Here is a 19,288-nt window from a genome sequence, read left to right as displayed (position 1 = left end):
TTAAAGGATAAATATTTTCTAATGTTTAAAATGTAATAATAATCAATTACAGTAAAATTCAAACACATACATAAATAATGAAATAAAAATGATACATTTATAATTGATAAAAATGTTTGGGTGGATACATTGCCTTTGCCCAAAGTGTCAACACCAACGTCAATGTCAATACACAGACTGGCTGAGATTACAGAAATGTCAAAACAAACCAAACTGAACTTGAACTAAGAATTTCTGCTAAAATATAAATCTGAAAAAAATTATGACGATGAGTGCATGATTTTCGAGTCCCTTTTTGTGAATTTGTGTTGTCGAAAGTTGTGCAATTTCAGAAACGCATTAAGAAAAGTTGTAAACATGGTAGAAATTATAGATGTTGATGGCAGTGTTTTAGAGGGAGTAAGTATTCCTTTTTAAATTAATTGTTACAGCTACATATTTGTACATTTTTCATAAAAAAATTGTTCAGACAGGTATAATAAAACACTTACACCATAAAAGTTTTAATTTTACTTTATAAAATTGAATGCATTTTAAGCTAACTATTTTTATTCACCGTAAGAGTTTCTCATTATTTTAGGGTGGGCAAATACTTCGCATTGCAGTGTCCCTTAGTGCCATACTACGCCAACCGGTTCGGGTGTCAAACATACGAGCTGGCCGGAAAAAACCGGGTTTGGCTGCTCAGCATTTGAGTGGTAAGTAAAAAAACACCAGTTGACAACTCAATATCTGTGGTGGAAGGTAATTATCTAGTACTAGCTGTGCCCGCGACTTCGTCCGCGTGGAATAGTTATTTTGGGCATCATATTTAGTTTTGCAAACATCCTCCTCGGCTTTATCAATTATAGCTGCTAATTATTATGCGACTTGGCGACGACTTGGCCCACATCATTACCCGCGACCGAACGGAGACCGTATATATGCGTTTAGGGTGAGAGGTTGTGCGTTTGTTTGTGCAAACCAATGTTAGCATATATCTCCAAAACTACGGGTCCGATTTTAATAAATAAAAGGTCAGGCGGTCACGCGTATTAGAAAGAACGCTGGTTCGCCGTATTAAATGTTTCGCTGCAAATTGCTTATAACGACTATATCTCAAAACCTATTCGTCTGATTTATATACTGTAAATGGCAATTTTAGTCTACATGAAAAGCCGAAAGTAATAAACATATTTATTTGGATAAGGATTAATACTGAATTAAAGAAAATTGGTTTCAAAATAACTCATGTTTATAATGAAAAAATAATCTTAAAAAATGAACATAAAAGTGGTTATTGTAAGTAAACCTTAAGAGATAGATATATGCTCTCGCGGACTTTTTTGTGGCAAAAAATGAGTACTTCACATCTTTAGTACATTGTTTTAGTATATCTTTGTTGGTTTGCGCAGCGTTCGCGTGGAAAGCTCGCAGATGGCCGACTCATTCAACTTTCACCTGCATTGTTGACGTTTCCCGTAGGAAATCCGGGATAAAATGTAGCCTATAGCCTTCGTCGATAAATAGACTATCTAACAGTGAAAGAATTATTCAAATCGGTTCAGTAGTTTCTGAGATTAGCGTGTTTAAACAAACAAACAAACAAACAAATAAACAAACAAAACAAACTCTTCAGCTTTATAATATTAGTATAGATGTGCAGCCATCTGTGGTGTTGAGCAAGCACTAAGTTTACAACCAAAATTTAATGGATGTTCAGTAATTGAAACAGAAATAACATCAATAATAAGAAAATAAGTGACATTGATATTTAAGTAAACTAGATAAGGTGTCAATTTTAAACTTTAACATATCTAATTAAAAAATAACTAAATAAAATTCTTCAATAAACTTCGTCAGGTATCCAGTTAGTTGGGGAGATGTGCAAAGCGAAGCTGAAAGGAGTGTCCATTGGCTCCACACAGATTGAAATCTGGCCGGGGAAGATCCTTGGGGGACATTACATGGCTGACACCAAGACTGCAGGGTGAGATCTTAATTTTGTTAAAAATAACCTCCCTATAGGTATTTTATATAAAAGAAAAGAACTTTTTCTGATTGGCCATACAAGACCCTGTAGACATACAAGAATACTATATTTTATAATAAATAATAATAAATAATATTATAAAATATAGTATTGTTCCCGGCACCAATACAAAAAAGAATACGACCATTTTTTCCCATGGATGTCGTAAAAGGCGACTAAGGTATAGGCTTACAAATTTGGGATTCTTTTTTGGGCGATGGGCTAGCAACCTGTCACTATTTGAATCTCAATTCTATCATTAAGCCAAATAGCTGAATGTGGCCATTGCCAAAGGGAAACTATAAAACAACCCAAAGTATTTTTGTAAAGGCACCCTCACCGTGCACCAAACACGGCAGAAATTTTGTACGAAGGTTTTGCCTGTTTAACTTATCCATTACTATATGATTTCCTATTAAGAATATTCAAATATCTACAACATTTTCCCAATAAAAAATGTATGCCAAATTTCATTATACTTTCAGATTTGTTTACAATAAATGCCTAGTGCCGTGTGGTTCCCGGCACCATTACAATAAAGAATAGGACCACTCCATCTCTTTCCCACGGATGTCGTATAAGGCGACTAAGGGATAGGCGTATAAACTTGGGATTCCTCTTTTAGGCGATGGGTTAGCAACCTGTCACAATTTGAATCTCAATTCTATCACTAAGCCAAACAGCTGAGCGTGGCCTATCAGTCTTTTCAAGACTGGTGGCTCTGTCTACCCCGCTAGGGATATAGACGTGATCATATGTATGTATGTAAATGCCTAGTTGATGATATTATATATGTTTTAACATCTCAGTTCCACGAGTCTCTTGCTACAAGTGGCTCTCCCGGTAGCCCTGATGGCGGACGGCCCGGTGACGCTGGACCTGAAGGGCGGCACCAACGCGGACATGGCGCCGCAGATAGACTACACGGACCTCGTGTTCAAACCGCTGCTGCATAAGTTCGGTGGTGACTTGTTCATCACTGTTCACAGGAGAGGGTAGGAAATTTAGAAGCTGATTAATGAGGATGCCTTGTGGTTCCCTGTATCAATACAAAAAAGAATAGGACCACTCCATCTCTTTCCCATGGATGTCGTATAAGGCGACTAAAGTGTAGGCTTACAAACTTGGGATTCTTTTTTTAGGTGATGGGCTAGCAACCTGTAACTATTTGAATCTCAATTCTATCAGTAAGCCAAATATGTAGCTGAACATTCAGTCTTTTCAAGACTGTTGGCTCTGTCTACCCCGCAAGGGACATAGACGTGACTATATGTATGTATGAATGAGGACGAAGTAGAAAGAAGTATACAGGTGTTTGACAAGTGGAAAGAAATATTCTTTGCTTAGTTTGGAAGTTTTGGAACTTATAATTACTATACTCGTATTTAAGCACTTAGATTATAGTAACACCGCTTTATGATAAAATAAATAAATGTATTTTAATGGATTCAAGTATTGTAGAACTTTTTTCGTTAATCTTCCGCAGGCCTACAAAGTCTTAGTAATATTATAATCTAGTTTAAATTACATGATATTATTTGTGGTGCGGTGTGGTTCCCGGCACCAATAGAAAAGAATAGGACCACTCCATCTCTCTCCCGTGGATGTCGTAAAAGGCGACAAAGGGGTAGGCTTATAAACTTGGGATTCTTATTTTAGGCGATGGGCTAGCAACCTGTCACTATTTGAATCTCAATTCTATCTTAAAGCCAAATAGCTGAACGTGGCCTATCAGTCTTTTCAAGACTGTTGGCTCTGTCTACCCCGCAAGGGATATAGACGTGATCATATGTATGTATGATATTATTTTATGATTAAACTAGGTCCTCGAAGGTTAATTTTCTCATTAACATACTTTACAAACAATTATAAAATATCGGACTCTTGTGGCTCTTTCCGAGAGAGAGAGAGTCCACTCTCACCGGGAACACACTCGACAGAAGTGTAGTAAGTAATAATAATATGGATTTTCCAGATATTTCCCACGAGGAGGAGGCCATGTGACCATTCAGATAAACCCGGTGAAGCAACTCCGATCAGTGAACTTGACCGAGGCAGGCTCTCTGGTCAATGTGCGAGGATCCTGCTTCGTGGCAGGAACGTTGCCCGTGAAGGTATTACATTAACCTCCATCTAGTTCTTAGGCTTCATCTTACTTACCACTAGGCAGATTGTGGTGAAATGCACTCAAATCTATTATAAAAAAAATCAATGCAGTTAAGTAAAGTTATTTTACAGTTAGACAATTTTTCGAAACCTACTTTTGTTTAACCTCCTCCTTTCCATTATGTATTTACACACCTGTCACTGGTAAAACATGTAGGACTCAACATAATTATATAACACAAATGTACATATTTATATGTAAGTTTAACGAAAAAGAAATAATTGTCTTTGTCTCTAAACTTGATAGTTTTAAGAAGCTATGGTAGACCTCATGAGTGAAAAAATTGCCAAATTAAAATAATAAATGTTTGAAGATGTATGATGTTTATATCTAAATTAGAGACCACACTAAGACTACTCCATCTCTTTCCATATCTTTCAAATTATATTAGACCACGCGGAGTATGGCAACCGTTATAAATGACTAGCATTTTCCCAAGTCCTAGCTACTATGATAATGTCTAGAACTAGCCAAATATTGGACCTTGGGTAATCAACTATTATATGCATACAAATTCCATCAAATTCAGTGGTGTTTAATCATAAAAGTTTTAGATCATATAAAAAATAAATGATTTTTTTTTAACATTTATAGTATCAACCGACCGAGATAGACTTTCATATTAATAATAAATAAATATATACGGGACAAATCACACAGATTGTTAGTTAGCCTCGGAGTAAGTTCGAAACTTGTGTTACGAGATACTAACTCAACGATATTATATTTTATAATAAATACTTAAAGATAAACATCCAAAACCCAGGCCAATAAGAAAAAGTTCGTTTCTCATCATGCCCTGGCCGGGATTTGAACCTGGGACAACTACCACTATAATATTTGTATGTTGTCCACAGATCGCATACCAAATGTGTGACGGAGCCAAGAAGCACCTGTGCGACGAGTGCAGCGAACTAGACATCCGTTGCTATAAGGAGCCGAGTGGTATAGCACCTGATAACTGCAGTGGAATTATGTAGGTTAAAGGTTAATTTAATTACTGTGAAGTTGACGTTGTTGAAGAAAATGCTGCAGTGCAGCTTGTTAGCGCTTCTTCTGCACTGAAGCTTTGGAAGCGGCAGTAAATTTAGCTTTAAGTAATTTATTTGACGTCAACCAATAGAATAGAATATATTTATTTTCAAAATTGGATACAAGGTATCACTTATTGACGTCACATAACTTAAATCTAATCATAACTACTACCGCTTCCAAAGCGCATGTGTAGAAGAAGCGGTGCAACAAACTACACTGCAGCATTTTCACCGGACGTCAATTTACAAATGTAGATCTCTTAAATCTAAATCGTGGACGAATGCACATTGTCTACAGTGTTGTAAAACCAAAAGATATGACAATTATTAATTGATATGAAATATCCTATAATAATGAATAAAAATTTTGAATTTGAATACAAATTCGCGTTTAAATGCTCGACGCGTTTGATCGATAGAAAAAAACACGCACCAACCCCTCTGTTGTACATTGTACTTGCGTATTAATAAATTAATTTTAAATAAATAAATGTGGTGCGTAAAGTTTAAATAAATAAATAAATATGGTGGAAAATTGAAAAAAAATAGTATTTATTTTCCAGTCTGTCGTGTTGTTTGTCATCTGGTTGTGTGATCGGCGGCGACGCTCTCTGTAAGAGAGGCTGTGACTCCTTCGACACCGGCCGCAAGCTGGCGGACGAGCTCGTCGACCAGCTCAGGAAACAGGTAGATATGGTTTATTTTACACTAGCGACCCGCCCCGGCTTCGCACGGGTGCAAAATTCGGAAAAAATTATACATAAAAACCTTCCTCTTGAATCACTCTACCTGTTACAAAAAACCGCGTCAAAATCCGTTGCGTAATTTTAAAGTTTTAAGCATACAGACAAACAGACTAAAATAGCGACTTTGTTTTATACTATGTAGTGATATGGATGTTCATGTTGAATATTTAAATTTTGGCGCCTTCCATTACGGTGACTATGTGTCAATGTCATTTGTATCTTTTCTTCCCTTCAAAAATAAACGCTACTATGTAGCGGGAGCGATGATTCGGCTCGACCGCCACCAAAGGGAAGATCTTCCTGTAGGCTGGAGTGACGCCTGGGGAACCGCGCGACAGACGATGTTGTGTCGGAGGTTGTATATAGGTATATATAGCTCCAATCCGTGAAATCTTTGCTTGCGCGATTTAGGTTTTTCGCTTTTCTTTTTATTGATAGCGTCGCGTAATTTAATTTTTTTATACTTGTGACTTGTGGCGTATGGATTTCTATATATATAAAAGTATCACTACATAGTATAAAACAAAGTCGCTATTTTAGTCTGTTTGTCTGTATGCTTAAATCTTTAAAATTACGCAACGGATTTTGATGCGGTTTTTTGTAACAGGTAGAGTGATTCAAGACGAAGGTTTTTATGTATAATAACATTTATAATTTTGCACCCGTGCGAAGCCGGGGCGGGTCGCTAGTTTATTATAAAATATACGAGTAGTATCGTAGAGTTAGTATCTCGTAACACAAGTCTCGATCTTACTTCGATACTAACTCAATATGTGTAATTTGTCCAAAAAATAAAATAAAATAAATAAATACATACATACATAAATCACGCCTCTTTCCTGGTGGGGTAGGCAGAGACCACATCTTTCCCCTTGCCACGTTCCCTGCATACTTCTTTCGCTTCATCCACATTCATAATTCTCTTTATGCAAGCTCGTCGGTTTCGGTTTATTTCCATTAGAAAATACTAAACATCGTATATGACGTGTGGTTTTCGTCACTTAAGAATATAACTATTCCATATCTTTCAAGTTAATGTCGTAGAAAGCGACTAAGGGATAGGGTTGCTAGATGCTTACAAACTTGGTATTCTTCTTTTAGGCGATGGGTTAGCAACCTGTCACTATTTGAATATCAATTCTATCATTAAGCCAAATAGCTGAACGTGGCCATTCAGTCTGTTCAAGACTGTTGGCTCCGTCTACCCCGTAAGGGATATAAACGTGACCCTATGTATGTATGTATGTTTATAATATTAGTATAGATTTGTCTGTAAACAGGTATGCGTAGATCATCATGCGCAAGATCAGATGGTGTTGTACATGGCGCTCGCCGAGGGCAAGTCTGTCGTGAGAAGCGGGGAAGTTACACTGCATACGAAGACGGCCATTTTTGTCGCCGAACAACTTGCTAAGGTACATATATAGGTATAGTTACGTCTATATCCCTCGCGGGGTAGACAGGGCCAACAGTGCTGAAGAGACTGACGGGCCACGTTCAGGTATTTGGCTTTATGATAGAATTGAGATTCAAATAGTGACAGGTTGCTTGCCCATCGCCTAAAATAAGAATCCCAAGTTTAAAAGCCTATTCCTCAGTCGCCTCTTACGAAATCCACGGGAAAAGAGATGGAGTGGTCCTATTGTTGTGCTTGTAAAATTGGGATTCTTCATTTAGGCAATGTGCTAGCAACCGGTCACTATTTGAAACTTAATTCTATCACTAAGCTAAATAGCTGAACGTGGCCTATCAGTCTTAAGACTGTTGGCTCTGTCTACTCCGCATGGGATATAGATATACGACTATATGCATGTGTGTGTTGTTTTAATATTTGTTCTATTAATTTCAGGTGAAATTCAATGTGCAAGACTGTGGCGATCACGCGTTTATTGAATGCAATGGAATTGGTCATACCAACAAGAACTTGCCTATTTAATTACACTGGTTAAAACAAAGATACCCATTCTGGGTTTAGTTCTAGTCGGATGCGCGTGAAAGTGTCGACACGTCTGTTTCCCGTGCGGATGGACAGAGACTCTGGTGTGTGGACTATCAGCTGTTGTGATACAAGGCTTGTTTTTATTTATTTTTTTATTTGTCGTTCGTTATGGACTGGTATATATTTATTACTAGCTGTGCCCGCGACTTCGTTCTCGTGGAATAGTTATTTTGGGCATCATTGTGGCCCTTAAGGATGAATAATTTTATTAGTTTTTTTTCCACATTTTCCATTATTTCTTCGCTCCTAGTAGTTGCAGCGTGATGTTATATAGCCTAAATCCTTCCTCGATGAATGGCCTATTCAACGCAAAAAGAATTTTTCAATCCGAACCAGTAGTTCCTGAGATTAGCGCGTTTAAACAAACAAACTCTTCAGCTTTATAATATTAGTATAGACGTGTGGGAAATGTTTATCTATTGTATTTAACTGAAGGAAACTGAAGTGGGAGGGAGGGAACTTATTAGGGCTCGACCACATAAAGAAGATCTCCCGCCAGCTGGTGCGATGCCTGGGGAACCGCACGACAGACGATTATAATTGCAAAATAATTTTTTTTTATTACTTCTTGAACAAATTAACTAGAAATTTTGCTTATTAAGAGTCTGGAGAAATACATAGGGTACTTTTGCAAAAAATCTGTATTATTTTGTAAGTGGCGCTAAATTTGTAAGAGTAACTTTGTGATATAAATGACTGAATGGTTAATTTATTGTTTATTTATTATAAAACCCGTGCTGCGATTTCGTTTTGAGTCTTAAGATATAAATTTATAAAAAAAAATACTGTTCAATTCAATATTGTTCGCCCTCGCCAAGGCGGTCAAAAAGCGGCCGGCCAGGCGGCAACATATATTTATTTCAAAATAAATCTTGTTGCAAATCAAAACTTTTTTTATTATTGCCTGCATTTGTAATGCACGTTCAAAGAATCTCAAATTTATAAGCCTATCCCTTGGTGCATAGGTATATAAAAAACGTAAATACCTACATCAAGACAGTTTACTGTGAGGCGTTATTGTTATGAATATTAAGATAACAGAAAAAAAAATATTACAATGAATGAAAGAATTTCAATACGTCAAGTTCGTTTATTACAGAATTATATACCAAAATGGCGGATTGAAAATGTCATGTATAGCCGGAGGCTAACCTGTTATAAGATACACCTAATATACGTGTTTACGCTAACATTACCCTATTTATTTTTACCCACATTTAATGTCCACATTATCAAGACCGAAATATTATTACAAAATATAAATTTCCAAAATATAATTGGGCAAAAGTGGTCTATTATATGTAGAGATACAAGTATTATCAAAAATAAATGCCAAAAAGAAAAATACTACTTTCCTGATATATTTTGTTAGTTCATATCATTTCATCTAAAGGCAGAATCGCCTAAACCCGCTAGAAATAACATAAAAAGGTAATTTTAATATATTTTTTAGACCACATTCGCTCTTTAGGGTCACCGACCAAAGTTACAGAAGTTAGATTACAAAATGCGCCTAAATGATAAAAATACAAGTCAATCGGACTGTTGAGGGGATAATAGACCAGAAATTTTATCATTTAGACGTATTTTGTAATATAACTATATTCAAGAACCACAAGTCCCGCTTATTTTCTTAATTCTTCTCTATTTATAATTAAAAAAAAATAGCCCAAATGCAGTCAGTGGTTTAATAACACACACATTTTTCTTTGACAAAAAAATATCCGAGGCAACAGTATAATAAATTGATCTTCGGTGCTCTCTAAAGCGAAGTTCACGCCGATTCCTTGGGCGTTGACCCGATAAAATTTAGAATTTTCGAGGCATTATAAGTACACTATCCATTAGCGGAATAAACAAGTCTGCTTTATATATTGAAAATATTTATTGTATTATCTTAAACATCATAATTAGGAATACGAGAACCCAAAAAAATCATTGATATATAGAAATATTTGTGAATACGACAGTTGGTAACTTGTCTGAAAGTGTAACATAAATAAACTTTATTGCTTATATTTTTACGAAAACAAAATAGTATACAACAGTTTACATTTTAATTTATATATGTATATACTTAAAGTAAGAAATAGAACTTTGAACAAAAGAAAATGTATAAAAAAGATAAGTAAAAAACAAGAGAAAGTCTCCATTAATTTTCAACATCAATATTCTAAAAATTGTAATATACAACCTAATAAATTATGCGATTGCATCGTTATATTATTTAGACATCGCCAAAGATATAAAGAATCTTGAAAACAAAATCATTAATTAACTCGTTTACGAAAATAAGTTTTAAGCATAACTACATATTCTGTTTAATTTACAAATTATAAAATATAATTTTAAACCCGGAGGTAATATTTGTATTTTGTCATTTCAAATCTTAATTTGTCATAGTAAATTACAATAATTGTGGTTATTTTTCTTGCTGAGAGAAAGTTAAAACATTGTTAACTTCAGCCATGTCTAAAGAATAGGCAATTTAAACCTACCCTACTTTTAAATAATCCCAATGGAAGATACGACGAGGAAGTTATACAATGAATCTTATTGGAATGGAATATGGACTTTAATCCATTGAAGATTTTCAAAATGCCAGAATAAACGGGTTTACATGGTCCCGCGTTCGTCGTAGTTCAAATAATAAAATGTACCTACCAACGATTCGCGCGCTGACTTTTACAATGTAATAGCTATGACAAATGAAAAACGCACATTTAGGATAATTTGTGTTGTATGTATATGTGCATAAATCACAACTTCCAATGTGTCAATAATTATGAATGAACATTATAATATAAAACACTTGTTTCCATTAAATTTTGGCGTGCATTTTTGTGTATTTTACCTTTAAGTAAGTTTGGAAAATTGACTTGCTTCAATGATAAGTCTCTTCATTCCGTGTAAGAGCTTGGCTCCTCTCGAATGCAAATGTTTTACAAAACCATAACTTTTCGTAAAGTCAACGCGTGAACCTCGAATGGACGCGAACGGAAAGTATAAAATCATACCCTGTCCAAGTTAATTCCTTATTGACAGCAATTTGCGTTTTATTTCTATTGAAATAAAGTTTCTTTACTGATTTACGAATTATATTATTTAAGAAACTAATACTATTGTAAATAGAATGTGCAATATGCAGCTGTCAAAGATAATATGACAAAAATAATTTGCATGATTGAAGTACAGGTGTGTACAAACGCTACATATCAAGCCACACCAATTTAAGGCGTATTCTTGTTTAAATTTGTTTTTGGTCCTTCTTAAGACGCGGATATTTAAATAGAAGTTTGGTACTCAATTAGGGCATTTTTTTTAAATATGGCTTATATTTTCGTCATTGTTTAAACAGATTTCTTGCGCCTGCCCAATCGCTAGAGATGAAAAATTTAAACGGGCCCTTAGTCCATTACTGAAACGTAACTGACAACTCCTATAAATCGGTATAATAAAGATAATATAAATGACGTAACGTATTGCACTTGAAACTGTAGGAATGATGTATCATCGGCAGTTTTCAACACATTGACGGTGGTTGAAGAGTACTGACTGTGCACTTTCCGCTTTTATAGTCTTAAATTATTCCGAATTCTATGAAGGTATAGCTTGATATGCTGACTGTACATAATATAAGTATGGCGTGTGTGGTCGTGTACTTAAACGCTGGTATGTTGTGACACGCTGTGATGGCGTCTACTCAGTCTTCTTCGACTTCCCGCTACTTCCGGCTTCGGGGATCGCTGGCTGGTCTTCGTAACTGATATGAAATGATAACAATGGACTTTATTTAGCTATTCTTATTAGAAAAAAAAAGAAATTTAGTGTAGGGTTGGACGTTGAATGAAATGGTTTATTTCAATCGTTTTATCTGTCATTAAACAGACTATTTTACAGTTGAATGATTAACTAGTTTATTTGTGATCTCCTCGTTTTCTTAGCCCCAATCATGCGCAACGCGACTAAGCATTCGTTCACGCGTTTACATATATACCGTTGACACTGACCAGTTCACTCATAAAAATTTAATTGGCATTCAATCAACGTTAACCGAATGTGGTTCTTACATCAACTTGAACATCTTCCCTCTACACATGCGCTTTGGAAGCGGTAGTAGTTATAATTAGATTTAAGTTATGTGACGTCACTAAGTGATACTTTGTATCCAATTTTGAAAATAAATCTATTCTATTCAAAAACTCAACGAGCTCGATCGAACTATACATTCAAAGAAGCGAAGTAATACACTCACTTGAACAGCAAAAACTACGAGCTCCATCGAACTATACCAAGACATTCGAAGAAGCGAAGTAATACACTCACTTGAACAGCGCGTTGATATCTCCCCTGAGCAGCGCGAGGGTCAGCGGCGTGGCGAGGCAGGCCGGCATCAGGTTCCATCGAACAATACGAAGACACTCGAACGACAAGACATTCAAAGAAGCGAAGTAATACACTCACTTGAACAGCGCGTTGATATCTCCCCTGAGAAGCGCGAGTGTCAGCGGCGTGGCGAGGCAGGCCGGCACCAGGTACAGCAGCGCCGGCTGCGCGTGCTTGAACACGTGCATCACCAGGATGGTGGCCAGCAGCCCCAGGATGTACGCCGAGAACGTCGCGCGGAAGTAGAACTCCGAGCCGCGTTTCAGCGACTTGTCGAAGCGTAGCAGGAGGGCGATGAAGATGCCGGGCACGACTATGTCGCCGAGACCGAGCATCGCGAAGTTGCTGGCGTTCAATCCGTTGACTAGGAGGTCTTGGGGGAACACCACTAGAAGAGAAAAAAAAAATTGTGAATTTGGGTGAGCGATACTGGCCAGTAAGAAAAAAAAACGTGATTAAAAAAAATTGTAAATTTGGGTGAGTGATACTGGCCAGTAAGAAAAAAAAACGTGATTCAGATACGATAATTCAAATTTAGAATTTGAAGTGTATCGAAATCAAACGATGTTTGATAACTTTTTATTAGTAGTTATTTATTATCAGTATACAAAACATAAGTACAAAATTATACTTTTACACATTGACATAAATATATTATTATATGTGTCAAATTGTGATTATTTTTTTTTCATCTTCAAATCTCCATAGATCTTACATTACGCTATCTAGACATCCAAATCCAAGATACGCCTATGACTTCGATTTTGAAACAGATAAATCAGTTCTCTTTCATAAGCAAAACAAAACAATCAATTCAAAATTTAGACTCACATTTAATCGGCGCTTCGAAAGACTTGGCGACTGTGACCATTACGTTTGTGCCGAAAACCCAGAAGATGTCGTAGAGGAACAATCCGCAGAGCAAGATGCAGCCGGTCACCACGTTGTTCAGGTGGAGGAGCTCCACGCCGTTGATGGCGAACGCTATCCCGAACAAGTTGTTGGCGATCCAGTGCTGTCGGTAGATGGCGCTGTACATAATTATGTACGTAACTACGAACTTACAACGGCTGTTTCTAATGTTACCTAAGAATAGCTACAATAGCACGCGATCCCGAACAGGTTGTTGGCGATCCAGTGCTGTCGGTAGATGGCGCTGTATATAATTACGTACGTAACTACGAACCTACAAGGGCTGTTTCTAATGTTACCTAAGAATAGCTACAATAGAACGCGATCCCGAACAGGTTGTTGGCGATCCAGTGCTGTCGGTAGATGGCGCTGTATATAATTACGTAACTACGAACCTACAAGGGCTGTTTCTAATGTTACCTAAGAATAGCTACAATAGAACGCGATCCCGAACAGGTTGTTGGCGATCCAGTGCTGTCGGTAGATGGCGCTGTATATAATTTCGTAACTACGAACCTACAAGGGCTGTTTCTAATGTTACCTAAGAATAGCTACAATAGAACGCGATCCCGAACAGGTTGTTGGCGATCCAGTGCTGTCGGTAGATGGCGCTGTATATAATTACGTAACTACGAACTTAAAAGGACTGTTTCTAAAGTTACCTAAGAATAGCTACAAAATTACCAAGTACTGAGTCGATAATTTATGTGCGTATTGCAACAACGTCAGATGTTAAACTAGGTCATTTTAAAAAAATGTTACAAAATTACTCATTCGGGTGAGGGCTTAACTTTCAATTCTAGTTTCCAACAGTATAGAATACGTCAATAATAATCACGTCGATAACCCTTCCGGGGTAGACAAGCCAGCAATCTTAAAAGACTGATAGGCCATGTTCAGCTAAAAACTAAAAGGCTTAATGATAGAATTGAGATTCAAATAGTGACAGATTGCTACCCCATCACCTAAAAGATGAATCCCAATTTTATAAGCATTTCCTTTAGTCGTCTTTTACGACATCCACGGGGAAGAGATGGAGAGGTAATGCATGGTAAATTGTATAATTAAAATGAGCAATGACAATTCCCTTGATGAGGAAAACAGCTTTAAACTCTGATATCTTTATGTTCACCATTTGAACCTTTTGTCTCAGTGATAAGGTTGCTTTTATCAACCAATGTCAATTATTTCTTCCACTTTACAAAGGGCTAATTATTAATTAGCAATACATAACTATGGGTATAATTAAAATGTTCACGTTTGTTTCTTTATCAATTGTTTTAATACTCTCACACATTAATATTCCTGCATTGTAGCTAGTGTCTTTTGATACTTTTTAATCGCTTATTAACATACATATGGTCACGTCTATATCCCTTGCGGGGAGACAGAGTCAACAGTCTTAAAAAGACTGAATGGCCATGTTCAGCTATTTGACTTAATGATAGAATTGAGATTCAAATAGTGACAGGTTGCTAGCCCATCGCCTAAAAAAGAATCCCAAGTTTGTGGGCCTATCCCTTAGCCGCCTTTTACGACATCCATGGGAAAGAGATGGGGAAGAGATTAATCGCTTATTACATAATCAATTGTACATACAATGAAGTCGGTGCACCACTTTAAAACCCTATTTTATCAGGATTTAACCTGTACTGTACAAAGCACATGATAAATAAATAAATATATAAGGGACAAATTACACTGATTGAGTTAGCCTCGAAGTAAGTTCAAAACTTGTGTTACGAGATACTAACTCAACGATACTATATTTTATAACAAATACTTATATAGATAAACATCCAAGACCCAGGCCAATCAGAAAAAGTTCTTTTCTCATCATGCCCTGGCCGGGATTCGAACCCGGGACCTCCGGTGTCACAGACAAGCGTACTACCGCTGCGCCACAGAGGCCGTCAAAATGATAGACTGCAACAGTCGACAGCTGTAGGTTGCTACATCGACAGTTGCTTTTAGCAGCATTAACAGCTTCCAATTACTACTCCGTAGCTGCAAGTCAACGGCTCGCTATGAACAAAACCGAACCTACCTTTTTGAAGAGGTACCACCCCCCGAGGCACAGGGAGATGATGAGGCAGATGACGTCATACGACGTAAACTTGTAGTTGACTATGTCCGTGAGGGAATCCCTCGATCCGCGTGTGAAGTGGATGTGGTAGGGCACATTCGGCACAGACGCGGGCACCATGAATGATATTATAGGACTGTTGAAGAACAAACAGTGATGATTGTTTTATTGTGGATACGCCCTATGCTGCCCTGGTATAACTAAAATGCCGTTATCTGCCAAATCCTTGTTTTAAGTAAAACGTCAAAAACTGCGGTAAAAATTTAAACTGATGCCATTCATCAATGAGAATGCCTATTTATGACTTAAAGGTACCAAAAAAGTCGTATATACAGATCGAAAGAGATGTTTTTTTCTGATTTTACTAGTGAAAAAGGTGTAAATCCTTAAAAAAGAATCCCAAGTTTATAAGTCTATCCCTTGGTCGCCTTTTACGACATCCACGGGAAAGAGATGGAGTGGTCCTATTCTTTTTTATATTAGTGCTGGGAACCACACTGCACTATCTTGTTTTTACAAGTGATATTATGTATCCATTTACAATTTGCATTCTAAGCTGCTGGTCTAAACGCTTAATAACATGCTGACCAGTGTTAATTCATAGTCAACAAATAATCAACAGTCAATTTATAAAACTTATCAAGTTTGACAAGCCTATTCTGAAATCAGTATATTATTAATTTACGAAAGAATTATTTACTTGCGAAAAAAAGCATGCAGAGATGGTGGCAAGTGGTAACATCTAGTCTCTGCCTACCCCTCCGGGAAAAAGGCGTCATTTTATGTATGTATGTATTACATTATACAAATAACAGATATATAAATTCTCACCTAAGAAGATGACTGAGAGCCAGGACGCCAAGGAAAAAGAAGTATCCCGTGAGCAGCAGATTGATGTACTCCTTGGAGAAGAATTGGAAGAAGATGTAGAGAGCGAACAGAGCGCACGACGCTATCAGCGGGAACATCAGAGCGTCCTTGTTCGACATCGTCTCTGTGGCTTGCCCCGATTCCTGGCGAAATAATAATAAATAAATATATACAGGACAAATTACACAGATCGAGTTAGCCTCGAAGTAAGTTCGAGACTTGTCACGAGATACTAACTCAACGATACTATCATTTTATAATAAATACTTATATAGATAAAGACCTAGGCCAATCAGAAGAAGTTCTTTTCTCATCATGCACTGGCCGGGATTCGAACCCGGGACCTCCGGTGTCACAGACAAGCGTACTACCGCTGCGCCACAGAGGCCGTCTAATTGTATCTTACTTACATATTATAATGCTACCCTATTTTCTCTGTCTACATGCATGCTTTAATCTCGGAAAATTGTGGAAGGCCTTCGTTCCAGTTTAAAATTTTGTAAAAATGGTTTTCTAAGGAAATTTTACATATTATAAATGCTATCCGTGCGATGTCGGAGCCGGTCGCTAGTATTACATATATCCATAGTGATATTATAATAAAAGATTCGTTATTTTTGTTTGTTACAAATAAACTCGAAAAACTACTGATCGGTTTTTGTTGAAATTTGGCACAATAAGACCTTCAGATGTAACATACTTTGTTACAGGAAATTCCCACGAAAGCGAAATCAAACCCAATAGAGGTAACTAAAATTCTGCATTTCTGGAACAGATTAAAGTTTTCATTGGTTTTCTTTTACGTTTATTTTTTGTCTGTTTACAATTAAAAAATTAAGAACATTCTAAATGGACTTTAGAAACAAACTAGGCATTCCAGTTATGAGACCTAACATGCCAAGAGGACCCTGGCCAGGTTCATATCCTGTCGCCACAACTCCTGTGACTCAGACGCGCACCACTAAGAGAACCCAGTTATCTTGAGGTCATCCTTTATCGTGAGGTCCTTGAACCATCTTTATCTTAATTAACCTTATTTATTAATCTTATTTTGATATAGCTCTTTCAAATGGGATCACTACATCTCTTTCCCGTCTGCATGCTCTCACACAACACATTTACACACTATATAGTAAACACTAGCTGTGCCCGCGACTTCGTCTACGTGGAATAGTTATTTTGAGAATTAAGCTCTCAAGGATGAATAATTTTCACCGTTTTAATTCACATTTTACATTATTTGCTCCTTATAGTTGTAATGTGATGTTATATAGCCTAAAGCCTTCCTCGATAAATGGTCTATTCAATGCAAAAATAATTTTTCAATTCGAACCAGTAGTTCCTAAGATTAGCGCGTTCAAACAAACAAACAGTTTTATAATATTAGTCTATACTAATTTTATATACAGTTTATAATATTAGTTAATCTATATTAACAACAAAAATATATATTTTAATTAAATAAATTCAGTGCTAAGATTAAGGAAACACATTATAAGTTATTCTGAAGGTGGGCGTTGACATCTGCGACACAGGTTCAATAACTTCTGCAGGTGCCATTGTTATATGACATACATACATATCATCACGTCTATATCCCTTGTGGGCTAGACAGAGTCGACAGTCTTGAAAATACATTGTTATACTAAGTGATTTCATTGTACTTTGTCTCCTTTCCAAATAAATATTTTTACATTTTCATCTACGTCATAAAGGCGACAAATTGTGTTAGTTATCTTTATGGTTAATTGTAAATTACTGAAACTATTTGAAATGGTACATAAACAAACATACATACACACAAATACATAAATCACGTCTATATTCCTTGCGGGGTAGACAGAGCCAACAGACTTGAAAAGACTGATAGCCCATGTTAAGTTATTTTGCTTAATGATAGAATTGAGATTCAAATAGTGACAGGGTCCATCATCTAAAAGAAGAAACCCAAGTTTATACGCCTATACCTTAGTCGTCTTTTACAACATCCATGGGAATGAGATACAAAATATTTATATTTTATTATATTTGAAAATAATAGTAAATGTTATGTCCTGGTGATAGCAACATTAATAAAGGTTACTTTATTCTACTATTGTGATAGTTTGTATATATTTTTCCTGGACAGATTTAGATAAAACTTACTACTATTTCAGACTTTATCTAATATGATAGTGTTATCAATTAAATATAATATTTTTTTTAATGCTGCCTTTGTTAATTCAAGTAGAGAAATCTATTTGCAAGTAAAGCTGCGGTCTAGTTAGAGATAAGTTATTTTCTAATTAGTATGTGTGAATTGAACTTAAAAACCTAATAAGAATAGAAAAGATTTCCTTATAGGTTTTGAGTTATAAACACTGGTGGTTTTGATAATAATTATAACTAAAACCACCAATCGGAATGTTTGAAATAATATGTTTTACACCTTCGACCTTGAATTTGTCTCGCTCATTTGAAAAATTCTAAGACTTTTGAATATAATAAATTCGTATGACGGAAACAGTAGATATGCGTGTAACTTTAATTACATGGACCAACTTTCGGACAAGTTAGAATAGATTTAGTGCGCGTAGGGAATGGTTTAAAGACAACTTGAGCCAGGATTCAGGATAAATGTAACCAACAACATGCCACGGTGGAAATACGTGTGCCTATGATAGAGGTCGTTAAAAATGTGTCTCACACTTATTATAAACTCTCACTAAAGAAATAAAACGACGGAAAAACTTACCTTTTGTTCTTTGAGATACTTCACAGATCTAAAAGACCCGAAAAATATGGGTAATATAGCCATTATAACTAAACTCAAGTAAGCTATCGCGATACCCTCGATACTGCTTGGAGGCTTATCCGTAACATTTTTTAATGTTTCTTTAACACTCTCTTGAAGATTTATAGGGATTTCTGTAACTGATTCTGCCATTTCGACGAATGTTTTCTAAAAAAATAAGTACCGAGATGCCGTCGCTTACAAATCTACTTTGACAAGAAATTGACAAGTGTACAGTTTATTCCGAAATGTTGGCACTTTGGTTTGACAAAATGTAACGTTCCGTTACATGTCATCACATCAA

The 19,288-nt window shown here is 36.3% G+C and overlaps 2 protein-coding genes across 3 annotated transcripts; one reads left to right on the top strand and one right to left on the bottom strand.

Moving 5' to 3' along the window:
- Window positions 1–188: 188 nt before the first annotated feature.
- Window positions 189–9,662, top strand: LOC106139351 (RNA 3'-terminal phosphate cyclase). 2 transcript variants are annotated; one of them, XM_013340782.2, is made up of 9 exons: window positions 189–399; window positions 581–698; window positions 1,843–1,969; window positions 2,821–3,006; window positions 3,987–4,125; window positions 5,036–5,154; window positions 5,776–5,899; window positions 7,239–7,373; window positions 7,808–9,662. In XM_013340782.2, exons 1-9 carry the CDS (start codon window positions 277–279, stop codon window positions 7,892–7,894), a joined length of 1,158 nt encoding a protein of 385 aa, XP_013196236.1. In that variant the 5' UTR covers window positions 189–276; the 3' UTR covers window positions 7,895–9,662. The 2 variants fall into 2 exon arrangements, with proteins under 2 accessions (XP_013196236.1, XP_060805774.1); XM_060949791.1 differs by lacking the exon at window positions 7,239–7,373.
- On the bottom strand, window positions 9,034–19,229 carry LOC106139349 (minor histocompatibility antigen H13). Its single transcript, XM_013340776.2, has 6 exons — window positions 18,946–19,229; window positions 16,173–16,354; window positions 15,303–15,477; window positions 13,175–13,358; window positions 12,422–12,731; window positions 9,034–11,720 (listed from the first exon to the last, which is right to left on the bottom strand). Exons 1-6 carry the CDS (start codon window positions 19,135–19,137, stop codon window positions 11,657–11,659), a joined length of 1,107 nt encoding a protein of 368 aa, XP_013196230.1. The 5' UTR covers window positions 19,138–19,229; the 3' UTR covers window positions 9,034–11,656.
- Window positions 19,230–19,288: the final 59 nt, after the last annotated feature.

This window comes from Amyelois transitella, chromosome 19, assembly GCF_032362555.1.
Source record: "Amyelois transitella isolate CPQ chromosome 19, ilAmyTran1.1, whole genome shotgun sequence".
NCBI lineage: Eukaryota > Metazoa > Arthropoda > Insecta > Lepidoptera > Pyralidae > Amyelois > Amyelois transitella.
Note: the sequence above shows the minus strand (reverse complement) of the source record. Positions and strands in the feature narration are given on the sequence as shown.

Coding starts and splice junctions, on each gene's coding strand:
- LOC106139349 (XM_013340776.2), bottom strand. CDS start 19,137: ATGGCAGAATCAGTTACAGAAATCCCTATAAATCTTCAAGAGAGTGTT. Junction 16,355..18,945: donor AGTATCTCAAAGAACAAAAG/GTAAGTTTTTCC, acceptor TTATTTCGCCAG/GAATCGGGGCAAGCCACAGA. Junction 13,359..15,302: donor GGTGGTACCTCTTCAAAAAG/GTAGGTTCGGTT, acceptor ATCTACCGACAG/CACTGGATCGCCAACAACTT.
- LOC106139351 (XM_013340782.2), top strand. CDS start 277: ATGATTTTCGAGTCCCTTTTTGTGAATTTGTGTTGTCGAAAGTTGTGC. Junction 4,126..5,035: donor CAGGAACGTTGCCCGTGAAG/GTATTACATTAA, acceptor TGTTGTCCACAG/ATCGCATACCAAATGTGTGA. Junction 5,155..5,775: donor GATAACTGCAGTGGAATTAT/GTAGGTTAAAGG, acceptor TTTATTTTCCAG/TCTGTCGTGTTGTTTGTCAT.